This window comes from Heterodontus francisci, chromosome 36 (genome assembly GCF_036365525.1).
Source record: "Heterodontus francisci isolate sHetFra1 chromosome 36, sHetFra1.hap1, whole genome shotgun sequence".
Classification (NCBI taxonomy): Eukaryota; Metazoa; Chordata; class Chondrichthyes; order Heterodontiformes; family Heterodontidae; genus Heterodontus; species Heterodontus francisci.
In genome coordinates, this window is record NC_090406.1 from 19,773,431 (window position 1) to 19,787,152 (window position 13,722).

A 13,722-nucleotide genomic window follows, 5' to 3' on the forward strand; every position below is an offset into this window, starting at 1 on the left:
CTCAAGTTAGGTGTGTAATAGAATATTCACTATTCACACACACGCTCATCATTCAGAATAAAGCAGTTTATTTGACTGCATGACTGCTATTGGACTCTACATCCACCCATTCTACTACTGTGGTCGTACTTACAACACTATAGCATCTCACTAACCTTGCTTCAATAGCACCTCAGTTCATTGCTGTTCCTGACTTGTTTGGTTAGTCTTGCATTTATATAGGGCCTTTCACAATCACCAGATGTCCTAAAGTGCTTTACAGCCAATGAAATGATCACTGACGTAATGTAGGAAACAGAAGCCAATTTATGTAGAAGAAGCTCCCAGAGACAGCAATGAGATATGACCAGATAATCTGTTTGTGGTCTGGATTGAGGGGGAAAATAGCTCCCCTGCTCTTAAATAGTGCCATAGAATCTTGTACATCCACCTGAGGGGGCAGACAGAGCTTCAGTTTAACATTTCATCCAAAAACAATAGGACTTTGGATCAACATAGTGTTGAGGGAGTGCTGCACCAAGTGTCAGCCTTGATTTTTGCACTCACGCCATGGAGTGGGTCTTGAACCCACACTTGATTCAGGTGAAAGTGCTACCAACTGAATACCAAAAGAAACACCATCACATCCACATTACTCACCCTCCTGATTGGGGTCATACATAGCTGGGCAGGAATTCCAAGATTTCAGCCCAGTGACATTGTAGGAGCACTAAAAGCACCAAGATTGCCATGGTTCAATGCTAAGGGTCACTGACCTGAAACGTTAACAAATATCTGTTAACCACTTTCAAAAATACTAAACTGTGAACTTTAGTCTAATTTCAAAAGATAAGGAAATGTTCTGGACAAGTAATGGCAATGCAATACGCTTGCACCAATTCGAATTTACAAGGAATCCGAAACGCCATTTGCAGCAGTTTTGTAAGCATTTTGCACACAACTGCCTGGCATTGCAAAGGGCCGCACAGGCCGAGGAAAGATGATGATATCTTGGTTTACATTTTGCAATATCACTGTCCATTCATCTACTATCCGTTGGACCAGGAGCTGTTTTTCGACTGTAATTCCAGCACTGCTGACTACAATTCAAAAATGTTCTTATCAGTGTTAGTCAATACCGACTCGCTCTCAACTGCCAGGATATCGCAATTAGAGGCCTGCTTAGGTTGGGGGGAAAAAAAAAGAACCCGACGCAAACCACAGCAGACCCGAGTCCCTTCGACTTCGCCCCGAGCCCGAACCAGACTCCGAAAGCCGTACCCTGATGATGTGCCCGACACATGCCGTCGGGTTCGGGTCGGGTAGCAGGGCGCTATGTTCCAGTTAGAAACTGACAAGAGTTTTAACATATGAATGAAATGCAATAAAAGGGGTTTTGGTTTCAATAAAGGTCACTGCATATAAACGGTGCGGGAGCAGAGACAATTCATCTGCAGGGATCATAAAGTGTGTGTGTGTGGGGGTGGGGAACCTCCAGTGTACACTGCGATTAAAATAAAATTAACCTGTTTATAAAACGTGGCACAAGTCATACAGAATCTGATTTCCACGGCCAGATTTAATCAAACGCTCATTCTGTTTTTGGAGGCGGCAAGAGGCATTAACAGGCATGGAACAGGAGGAATGCAGCTTTCGCAATACGCCAGGATTTGGGATGGTGCTTTAAGGGCTGTGGGGTTCAGGGGGTAAAAGGGGGAAGCGTTCCCCAATAGGAACAGTACGGCTCCATGCCAGGCACGGCTTGCCTGTTCGGTTCTCTCCCAAGGATTCTGCTGGACGGGGCTGAGTGTTCCCACTCTATTCAGCTTTTAGTCAAAAAACTGCAACCCACCCCCGCGCCGAGAGTCTCAGCGAGGGCAGGGGAACCGAGGACAACCTGTCCTTCTTAAAAAAAAAAATTCTTTCTGCGACTCGATACCATTATTGCCAGCCGCCAAAATCGTGATTTAAACATGGCTACAATGTGTCAATGACAAAAAACACTCACCATCGCTGCTATCCTCGTCTGCTCCTTCAACGTTGCTAATCCCTTGCCAAACACTCGCTTTATAAAGCCGCAACTGGAATTTATCATTGCCCTGTAACAACATGAGACAGTGAGTCACCCTGAGGAGGGACCAGAGATCCTTAAACCCGCCTCCTCGGGCAGTCCATTGGCCCATCGTCATGAGAAAATTACAAAAAGCACCGCCTATTCTCCAGTAAATAGACAGCTTATTTATATCCACTGCTCTTATAAAAATCTTAAAAGCACAAGCTGTTCAGTGCATAGCGTCTGCGCAGGCTATCTAAAAGAAGGTTGAGTCCCATTTCCTTGCCCTTACCCCATAATTTAAAAAAAAACATTAAACCACCTCTCTTCTGCTTCCACCACCATTTTTTTGCTGGTTCATTCTCCATCACTACAAACTCCTGTTTAAGAGAATTCATAAGATGCATAAGAAATAGGAGCAGGAATAAGCCATGCAGGCAGCAGTAGACCATACAGGCCCTCAAGTCTGCTCCACCATTCATTAAGATCACGACTGATCGTCGACCTCAATCCACTTTCCCATCTCATCTCCATATCCCATGATTCCCTTAGACTCCAAAAATCTATCAATCTTAGCCTCGAACGAACTCAACAACTGACCAGCCACAGCCCTTTGAGATACAGAATTCCTCTGAGTGAAGAAATTTCTCCTATTCGACCCTCTCTGTCCTTTTAGTGATGATCTTAATTATGCCCCCCTTAATTAGAAATAGTTTTACCTGATTTACCTTATCAAAACCCATTGTGCTACATACATATTCACCCTGGTTTTAACCTAAGCTGTCAGGAGCAGATTTGGATCAGATCCTTATTTAACACCATTAGAGTTAACAGCACAAAATTGGGCAGGATGTAAAACAGGCGTCCGAACCAAACTCACTCTGGTCCCACCAGGCAAGTTAGGTTAAAATCGGGCTTACAGTGTCGGAAGCCTATAAGGGGTAGATTTCATTTGCTGAAATTGCCTTTTTTAAGACGACGTTGCTCATCCCATGATGTGATTTCCCATAACCTGTAGCAAAACTATTACTAGGCCAATCAGATTGCTAAATTTATCCCACATTTTTACTGGGTTAAAATTTTGCTTTAAATCATTCATTATGCTGCATTCAAGCCTATAGTTGAGCAGCAATTTAGTGATTAATCTGGGTTATAATATTGCTCTGCTGTCTTTTATTATGTATTAGTTTCCTTAGAGGACACTAAATTAGTGCAGTTCTTGTGGCGAGGAGTTACATCCAGGCCAGACAGTGGTTACAAAACTTTAATCTCTGCTGACTATAAAAGCTATATATCAAATTAATTTGGATAGTTCTAACCTAAACCCTAATGGGCACAATGCACAGCACAAAGCAAATTCTTATGCAAAAGTTACCATCAAATTGCATTCACAAACAGAAAAATCAAAAGATTAATTGTATAATTAATAATAAGGATGGCTACTGCAGGAACTTGAAAAATTACCATTAATACAGTAGGAAGTGCCCTTCTGATGTTCTGTTACAGATCATGCAAAAAATGGCTTTGCCCGAGTGAAAACTTAGTTACTTTTTTAAAAATGAGCAGTTTTTGTGAAATCTGTTCAGTTTTTTCAACTGTTAGGTTAGATTAAATAGCTTTAGGTACAATGCTAAATCCCACTGCAGAGACTTAAGCACAAAAATATAGGCTGACACTCTAGTGCAGTACTAAGGCAGTGCTGCACTATTGGAGGTGCCATATTTCAGATGAAAAATTTAAACAGGACCCCGTCTGCTCACTTAGGTGGACACAAAAGATCCCATGGCACCATTTTGAAGAACACACGACGTATCCTATGTCTGGCCAATAGTTATCCCCCAATTAACATCACAGAAACAGATTATCTGGCCATTATCACATTGCCATTTATGGGAGCTTGCTGTGTGCAAATTGGCTACCACATTTCCTATATTATAACACTTCAAATGTACTTCATTGGCTGTAAAGTGCTTTGGGATGCCGGAGGTCATGAAACGTGCTATAAAAATGCAAGTCTTTCTTTATAGTGCAAGGACACATAGGTGAAGAAGGTTAAAACTGCAGAACGCTGACTCCAGTGAAATAAAGAAACAGAACAGCAGAGAATTCCATTCTATGCTACATCACGATTTAATGGTAGACAGATCCCGACTGGCAGTCATAACATTCTCAGGTTTGAAAATATCCATACTTGGTACTGCATTAAATTAAAACTTAATTAGAGAATGGCCTGGTGACCTCAAGAGGGAAAGGAAAGTTAAAATAGGATGATTGAAGATGGAGTAGTCTTTACCCATGTCAAAAGGATCACTGTAAATTCTAAATGAATCATGTGCACTGTAGCTAAGAAATGTTAATCATTTCTGGTCCATTCTGAAAAGGGTAAAAGTGATGTGCAACGCTTAAATTTGATGCATCAGACAAGCAGCTTTAAAACTTAAACTTCCAGATTAGCAAGTCAGAGTTTCCGTTTAAAGTGGAAAATTGACCGAGCTTAACATTTTGAGATTTTTTAGGCAGGGTAATATGTCCATTACAAGGAACCACCACTACTAGATATAAAATGTTTTTAATTACTATAAATAAGGAATCCAATAAGACAGTGTAAACTTATTCTATACTTGCTATGAATGAGTTAATGGAACGTTCAGCAAAGTGCTACAAAAAGCTCAAAAACTATATTTTCTTTAGTATTGCACACTACATTCATCATGTCAACTGTAACATGTTACACAGCTTTATAGACAGACGATCACTGGCCTGGGCTGAGAAACTAATATAAATTCATTAGATTGAGCTTAACTAAATGATACTGCCAGTTGCTTGATCATTTATAGGCAACTGGAAATAAATAAAAATGATTGTAAGATTCATAGATACTTATTCCGAGTACAGTTATGTTGATGTAATTATATAGATGTATCAAGTTGCTCTGATGGCTCAGCTAGTTTATCCAGGGATTAACTGAGACATACAAATCATCAAAGCCCCAGGATACTCTATGATGAACTCAACGAGGATGGTGAAAAGGATTGCTACCATTAGCCTCAGTGCCCCAGATTATGGTTAGGGTGTGGGGGGGCAAGGGTGGAAAGCCAGTGATTCTGTCCTGATTGCTATCCAGCAACTTCTGCTGAAAGAGCACATTGCATCAGGAGAGGATACATCAAGCTTGACTGTAATCTTCCCAACTTTGCCCCATTCACTGTTAATGCTCCTGTCAGAATAATGATCTCCTGGGTGAGTTGCCATATGGCAACCAGTGCCTGTGCAGCAATGTCCCGTCAAGCAACCAAGACCTTCAGGAAAGGAGAGAAGAGAAAATTGGAAAGAAAAGTAACAAAAAATATTCATCATTGAGTCTTTACGTTGCTAAACACTGTGGACATGGTACAGAAAACTGAAGTTAGGAACATAAGAAACAGGAGAAGGGATAGGCCATGCAGCCCTTCAAACCTGCTCTGCCATTCAATATAATCATGAATGATCTGCTGCCTCAAGAAGCCAAAGTTGCTTTAACTTTCTCACTTCAATAATGAACCAGCATTTGCTTTTTACATAGATTATATCCAAATGTTCCCATACAATATTCCCCCATCTCATCTGTAGCTCATCATATACAAAATACATCAAGCAAGTTAGTCTGAATCAAAAAAAAGACTTGCATTTATATAGCGCCTTCATGTCCTCCAAATATCCCACATTGCTTTACAGAAAATAAAGCACCTAGTGAAGTGGAGTCACTGTTGTAATGTAGGAAATGCAGCAGCCAATTTGTGCACAGCAAGCTCCCAGAAACAGCAACATGATAATGACCAGATAATTTGTTTCTGTGATATTGATTGAGGGATAGGTATTGGCCAGGACACAGGGGATAACTTTCCTGCTCTTCGTCAAAATAGTGCCATGGGATGTTTATGTCCACCTTAGAGAGCAGGCAGGGTCTCGGTTTAACATCTCATCTGAAAGACTAAAATTAAAACTAAAATTAAATTCGACTTGCCCATCTGGCCAACCTTCCTATAATGCTCCTTCCTGTCCTAGGCCTGAACTCACATCATTCTCTGGTTTCTCTTCTATCTCCCCTCATGCCCTCTCTGAGCACATCTTGTCCATGAGACCCACCTCCTGTTCCCTCGATCCTAAACTGCTGATCAATATAATCATGAATGATCTGCTACCTCAAGAAGCCAAAGTTGCTTTAACTTTCTCACTTCACTAAACTCTCACTAAACTGCTGATCACCCAACTCCCTTCCTGGTCCCCATGTTAGTCAATATTGTAAATGGTTCTCTCTCTTCAGGTGTTGTTCCTCTGTCCTTTAAATCTGCTGCCATCAAACCTCTCCTAAAAAAAAAACCCTTGACCCCACCACTACCAATCCAACTCCAAATTCCCTTTCCTCTCCAAAGTCCTTGGATGAGGACCACATTTAGTAATGTGGTCATTTGTAAGATTGCACTGGGGGTGATTTATGAGGCTGTCACTGCTGTCGTAGCACCTTGTTAGTGACGAGTGCAGGTCAGAAAATCTGGTCTAATGCATTGTAGCCCGATATCAACTACTTTGCTGACCACTAACAAGACTAAGCAGTGGAAGTTGAGCTTCTTAAAATTACCCCTAGTTGTCAAGCTGCCCTTGAAAATCATTAGATACTGTAGTTTCAACCATAATCTACAGTCTGACTAATTTGATCCAAACTATTCTAAACTAAAAAAGGCAGAGCTACATAGTTAAGCCATCATCTTTCAGCAATATGGCTTATCTTGTGTGTATTTTAAACATAATCATCTGCAGTGTTGCACTACACTAAAGTTGGGACAATCCAGATTTACCTCTGGAAAGACTGAATAAAACATCACGGAACTGAAATTCAGGCAGAGACATTTAACCTTGTTAGTTTGCTTAAAAGTGTAATACCTCTTTACACACTGGTGGATTATTTAAACCTGAACTGAACAGCCTTGTTACTAATCAATTTGTGAAGCACACAACATAACAGAAGGGGCTGGATTTTACCAACCCCCCTGAGGTCGGGGTCGTGGCGGGGAAGGGGGGACGGGAAATTGCCTCCAGGAGAGGCCCGCCATGCTCCCTGACGCAGGGAAGGCCCCACCCCTTATTACCACTGGTGGCGAGGCCTCGTGGTGGCCCCCCCACCGCTCAGCAATGGCACAGCTATTTAAATATGTTAATTAATGGAAATCAAAGAATTACTTGGTCCTGCCAGCTGCCCTGCTCCAATATTGCAATCGGTGGCTGGCACTCCCGCGCCATCCGATCTCCGACCAATGATGTAAGGCGGAACACTAGTGGGGAGGGGGGAGCAGGTAAGTTCCTCAGTGCGGGAGGGGGGAGCGGGGTCAAACTATTTTCATTGGTCTAGGGGATTGTGAGAAGGGGTAAAGATTAAAGTTTGTCAACTTTGGGGGGGGGGGAGGTCAGGTGCACAGGTAAGTAATTTGCAGGGGTGAGGGCAAGGAATTAATTGTTTAGTCATTGTGGGGGGTGGGAGAGGGGCTTGAAACTTTTATTAAATTTTTTAATTTAAATTTGTAATGCTTATAACTTTAAACATTCAAATTAAATGTAAGGGCTAGAAGCCCTTGAAAAATGGCACCAGCCATGTAAATGAGCCACTGCATTTAATATTGCGGCAGTTCCGCGGAGTAAAGCCTATGCATGCAAGTCACCATATTTTACTGCCGCCACCATACATAAAATTCAGGACAGAGGCTTGTAAGCATAGTGGAAGGTGGACAACCTTTCAAAACTCAAAAGGCATAAAAAAGAAATTGTATACCAAAAATGCCTCAATATATACCATATTTTAAAATATAACATATATTAGTATTCTCATGACTATTTTCAATATAACTACAAATAAATCATTCAATATATTTTGAAATCAAACCTATCAATATGATTTTTGACATGCTTTGCTTCCAACCATTTACTTGAAATCTGAACTTTGTGCTGTAGTTTTTCCTCTCCTACAACCCATCAATCCCAATTCCTCTCATTTTACTCCATGTTGAACATTGTGCTGTAATGCTTTACAAATACTTCAAGTTTGTTCTCACTGAAAATAAAGAAATTAGAGCAATACAACATGTTCAGATCATATCAACTGAAATATATAAGAGGTGAAATTCATCTACATTAATGAACAGTCACAATATTTTACTCACACTAATATTTGCTCTAGGATTAGTTGCAGAACGCCAGAATTATGTATCTTTTTGCTTCTTCAGGACTTGCTAACCACTAATTAAATCAATTCGTCTAAATTTTTCTTAATTCATGTATGAATGAAACCTGGTATTCAGCTCACAGAGGAAGCCAATAGAGGTCTGGAATGAGCAAACCAGGAGACATTGAAAGGAATAATTCAACTGTTTCAATCTACACAGATGCATCTATGCAGGAGAAAGTCTTACTTTGCCCACTACTTGATGAGGAGGAGCGAAGCAGTGGAGACAAGTCAGGAAGGTCAGAAGGCACATGATGAAGATCATCCAGACTTCCTAGTCTGTGTTTCTGCAGACAAGAGGTCCAACTCAACCTCACAGAGGACAGAGGAATACTGTAGAGGAGGCTATGCCACTGATGAATTAAGCCAGCTTCCTAGAAATAGTGCTGCAACTAAGCAGCAGTATCAGCACAGCACTTCCAGCAGTAGTTAAAATAATGATGACACTGAACTTAGTTGCCACAGAGTCCTTCCAGGTAAGGACCAGCTAATTTACAGTTCAGTATTTCATTATTGAGGTCAGAGATCCAGTAATACTTCAACACTCTAGTAAGTACATTAAAATCAGCACTGGATACAGCAATTGTAAAAGTAATAATGGCAACAACTTGCATGTATTTTTCACCTTTAGCATAGTAAAATATCCCACGGCACTTCACAGGAGCGTGATCAGACAAAGATTGACAGAACCAAAGGAGACATTAGGGCAGCCTAGTCAAAAAGATTTAAGAAGGGTCTTAAAGGAGAAAGGGGTAGAGAAGCACAGACAGAGTTTCAGGGCAGTAATTCCATAGCTTAGGGACTAGACATCTGAAGGTACGGCCACCGATGGTGAGGCGAACAAAGTCAGGGCTGCACTAGATGCCAGAATTGGAAGAACGCACACTTCCTGGAGGTTTGTGGGGCTACAGGAGGTTACAGAGACAGGTAGGGGATGAGACCATAGAGGGATTTGAACATAAAGATGAGAATTTTAATGTTGAGATGTTGGTAGACCAGAAGCCAATGTAGGTCAGTGAGCAGAGGGGTCATGATTGAACAGGATTTGGGGCAAGTTAGGATATGGGCAGCAGAGTCTTGGATGAATTCAAATTTATAGAGGGTGGAGGATGGGAGACTAGAATAAAAGCATTGGGATAGTCAAATCTGGAGGTCACAAAATTATGGATTTCGGAATTAATGATCTGAGGCAGGGGAGGAGATGGGCAATATTATGAAGGTGGAAGTAGGCAGTCTTTAGAACTAAACAGTGGTGGCCCAGCTGCAAAGGCCAATTTTTATTTAAACTTTGAAGTAAATTGGAGAGAGGGTGACTCCATTTTGAAGCGTCCTCTCTCTCACTTACCTGCCATGGCATCCTGCTAGTGCTTTTAAGCTGGAAGGCCTGTTGTTGGGGAGTTGTTGAGGGGGGGGGGGGGGGTAGTAACCCCTTTACAGGGCAGCCTGTGGCTGCTGCTGCACCCAGGCAGGTAGGGCGGGCCTTTAACCTTGCCTGGAGTGCTGGCCCTTCGTTCCACCACTGGGAGCCCGCTTCCAGGCAACTAAGATGTCCCACATCGCCTCAGGGAACCTGAAGGCCAACTGGAAAATCCCAGTCGGCTTCCTTCAATTGGCCTTAATAGGCCCTTAACTATCTCAATTAGCTACTCGCCGCCTGCGGTTGGGTAGCCCTGCTGCCCACCCCCCACCCCAATCCTGCCTCTGGGAAAATAGCCCGGGGGCTGGATGGAGCCAGGGAACAGACACATAGGCTGGCGGCATGAAATTCTGCAGCCGTCCGCATCAGTTCCCAGCCCCCATGGGGACTGAAAATCCAGCCCATAGTCTCAAGATAAGAGGTGAGTCCGCAACCTGCGCACACCCGATGGCACCTGTGTGCCAATGGCTGAGTCTCTCTCTGCGCCATTCTCCCTTTTATGCAACTACCTAATTTCCTGGGGCAGCCATGACTGGTTCCCCGCTGTGCTGTCACCACCATGCACCTGGTCTGCCCCTGACCCAGCATGCAGCCCTTGCGCACCATCAAAATCTCAGCATTTTCCTCAACTGGCTCTCAGTGAGATCTTTAACAACCTTAATTGCACTCATTAGCGGATCGGGCAGGTTTTCTGGGCCACCCTCCACCTCCCCCCACCCTGGTGAAAGGTCGACAGGAAACCAGCACACCAGCCGGCACTGCTATTTTCATCAGCCCGCCTGCGTTCCTGACCCTGGCGAGACCTACAAATCTAGCCCCATGAGTGCTACAGAAGGAGGGGATAAATCATTGAACATGTATAATGGGCAAATCACATTTACACCAGTATGCCTGCTGTAAGCGGTGGTGGTTGTATTTGGAAAATTATACTGAAGCAGGCAGAAACTGTTGTTTGTAGTTGTGTTTTCAGAAAAGTTATTTACTGCATTTTGCAGACTAACATACATGCAACCTATCATTAACAAGGCATCTAAAAACTATATTTCCTGAGAAAGCTTAACAGCTTCACCCTCAAAAATACTTACAAATGAAAAAAGTAAAAAAAAAGTCTATCTCCACTATGTGTCCTCTTTAACTATGCTGCAATGTTCAGCGATAATCTTTTGTTGTCATCAGTGAGTGCTTTGTGTTGATTTTTGTGTGTTAAGCTTGCCTTGTCCAACTGTACAGCGTTAAAAGATCAGTAATACTTTGTTGTAATTTAATGTCCATGTTATATCTATTGTCCACTCTAGGGGATTGTAGACATAGAGTGGGAAAGGCCATGAAGGTATTTTGTAAATGAGGATGAAGATTTTGAATTCAACACATTGAGAAAGTTGAAAACAATGAAGTTGACAAAAGCAGTTTAATAAAACAGCAGAATTTAAAGTGAGATAGGAAGAGTCACATTTAGGATTAGGAATACCTTACCCCATGGGAAAAGTGATCCAACCGTGGCTAACAGGAGAAGTTAAAGATCATATTAAAGGAAAAGGCTTAATATGTTGCCAAAAGAGAGTAGTAAGCCTGAGGATTGGGGGAATTTTAGAAATCAGCAAAGGATGACTATGAAATTGATAAAGAGAGAGAAAATATATTACGAGAATAAACTATCAAGAGACTTAAAACCAGATTGTAAAAATGTCTATAGCCCATAAAAAGGAAGAGATCAGTGCAAGTAAGTGTGGATCCCTTACAGGCAGAGACTGCAGAAATTATAAAGGGAAAAGGAAATGGAAGAGGTATTAAACAAATACCCTGTTTTCAGGGTAGAAGACACAAAAAATATTCTGGAAATAATTAGGGACCAAGGATCTATTGGAAATGAGGAACTTAGTGAAGAAATAGAACCAAAGAAATTAATGGGACTTAAAAGTCCTGGACCTGATGGCCAGCAATCTAGGGTTTTAAACGAGGTAGCTACAGAGACAGTGGATGCATTGGTTTTGATCTTACAGAATTCCCTAGATTCAAGAACAGTTCCCATGGATTGAAGCAAACGTAACCCCACTATTCAAGAGGGAGAGAGAAAACAGGGAACTAGCTTGACATCAACAGTACAGGAAATGCCAGAATCTATTATTAGGGACATGTTAACAGAGCACTTAGACAATCATAATATGATTAAGCAGAGTCAACACAGATTTATGAAAGGGAAATAATGTTTGACAAATTTGTGAAGTTTTTTTAAGGTTGTAACTTGGCAGGTAGATAAAGGGGAACTAGTGGATATAGTGTATTTGGATTTTGAAAAAGCATTCAATAAGATGCCACACAAGAGATTGTTACACAAAACTAGAGCTCATGAGATTGGGGTAATGTGTATGGGTGGAGCTAAGAAACACCAAGGGCAGAAAACGTTGGTGGGGTTGTCTATAGGCCCCCAAACAGTAGTGGAGACGTAAGGGATGACATTAAACAAGAAATTAGAGAAGCATGCAATAAGGGTACAACTGTAATCATGGGTGACTCTAATCTACATATAGATTGGTCAAACCAAATTAGCAATAATACTGTGGAGGAGGATTTCCTGGAGTGTGTACATGATGTTTTTTTATACCAATACATTGAGGAACCAACTAGAGAACAGGCTATCCTAGACTGGATATTGTGCAATGAGAAAGGATTAATTAACAATCTTGTTGTTAATTAACAATCTTGCTGTGCAGGGTCCCTTGGGGAGGAGTGACCGTAACATGATAGAATTCTTCATTAAGATGGAGAGTGAAGTAGTTGAATCCGAAACTAGAGTCCTGAATCTAAATAAAGGAAACTATGAAGGTCTGAGGCGCAAGTTGGCTATGGTAGATTGGGGAACTTTATTTATTTATTTAGTTTATTTAGAGAGACAGCACTGAAACAGGCCCTTTGGCCCACCGAGTCTGTGCCGACCAACAACCACCCATTTATACTAACCCTACAGTAATCCCATATTCCCTATCACCTCCCTACACATGGGGCAATTTACAATGGCCAATTTACCTATTACCTGCAAGTCTTTGGATGTGGGAGGAAACCGGAGCACCCGGCGAAAACCCACGCAGACACAGGGAGAACTTGCAAACTCCGCACAGGCAGTACCCAGAATCGAACCCAGGTCCCTGGAGCTGTGAGGCCGCGGTGCTAACCAATGCGCCACTGTGCCGCCCATACTAAAAGGGCTGGCGGTGGATAGGCAATCGATAATATTTAAAGAATGTGTGCATGAATTATAACAATTATTTATTCCTGTCTGGCACAAAAATAAAACCGGAAAGGTGGCTGTGGCTTATAAAAGAAATTAGGGATAGTACTAGGTCCAAAGAGGCGGCATATAAAATTGCCAGAAAAAGCAGCAAGGTTGAGGATTGGGAGCAGTTTAGAATTCAGCAAAGGAGGACAAAGAGGTTGATTAAGCGGGGGAAAATAGAGTATGAGAGTAAACCTGCGGGGAACATAAAAACTGACTGTAAAAGCTTCTATAAATATGTGAAGAGAAAAAGATTAGTGAAGACAACTGTGGGTCCCTTACAGTCAGAAACGGGGGAAATTATAATGGGGAATGAAGAAATGGCATAACAATTAAACGCATACTTTGGTTCCGTCTTCACGAAGGAGGACACAAATAAACACCCAGACATGTTAGGGAACCAAGGGTCTAATGAGAGGAAGGAACTGAAGGAAATCAGTATTAGAAAAATAAATAGTGCTAGGGAAAATAATGGGTTAAAGACTGACAAATCCTCAGGGCCTGATAATCTACAGCCCAGAGTACTAAAGAAAGTGGCCCTGGAAATAGTGGATGCATTGGTGGTCATCTTCCAAAATTCTATAGACCCTGGAGCAGTTCCTACAGATTGGAGGGTGGCAAATGTAAACCCACTATCTAAAAAAGGAGGGAGAAAAAAAATAAGGAATTACAGACTAGTTAACCTTACATCAGTAGTGGGGAAAATGCTAGCGTCTATTATAAAGGATGTAATAGCAGAACACCTGGAA

The 13,722-nt window shown here is 41.9% G+C and overlaps 1 protein-coding gene across 5 annotated transcripts in view; it reads right to left on the reverse strand.

The window, feature by feature from the left end:
* Positions 1 to 13,722, reverse strand: part of LOC137351633 (phospholipid hydroperoxide glutathione peroxidase GPX4-like) — a 43,342-nt gene that overhangs the window by 22,310 nt on the left and 7,310 nt on the right. For 3 of the 5 annotated variants that reach the window (XM_068016270.1, XM_068016271.1, XM_068016273.1), the window contains exon 2: positions 1,988 to 2,078. In XM_068016270.1, coding sequence (XP_067872371.1) covers positions 1,988 to 2,074 — 87 coding nt within the window. In that variant the 5' untranslated portion in view covers positions 2,075 to 2,078. Of the gene's footprint in view, positions 1 to 1,987; positions 2,079 to 7,946; positions 8,052 to 13,722 lie in introns of those variants that run through there. The other 2 variants (XM_068016269.1, XM_068016272.1) reach the window with 2 other exon arrangements.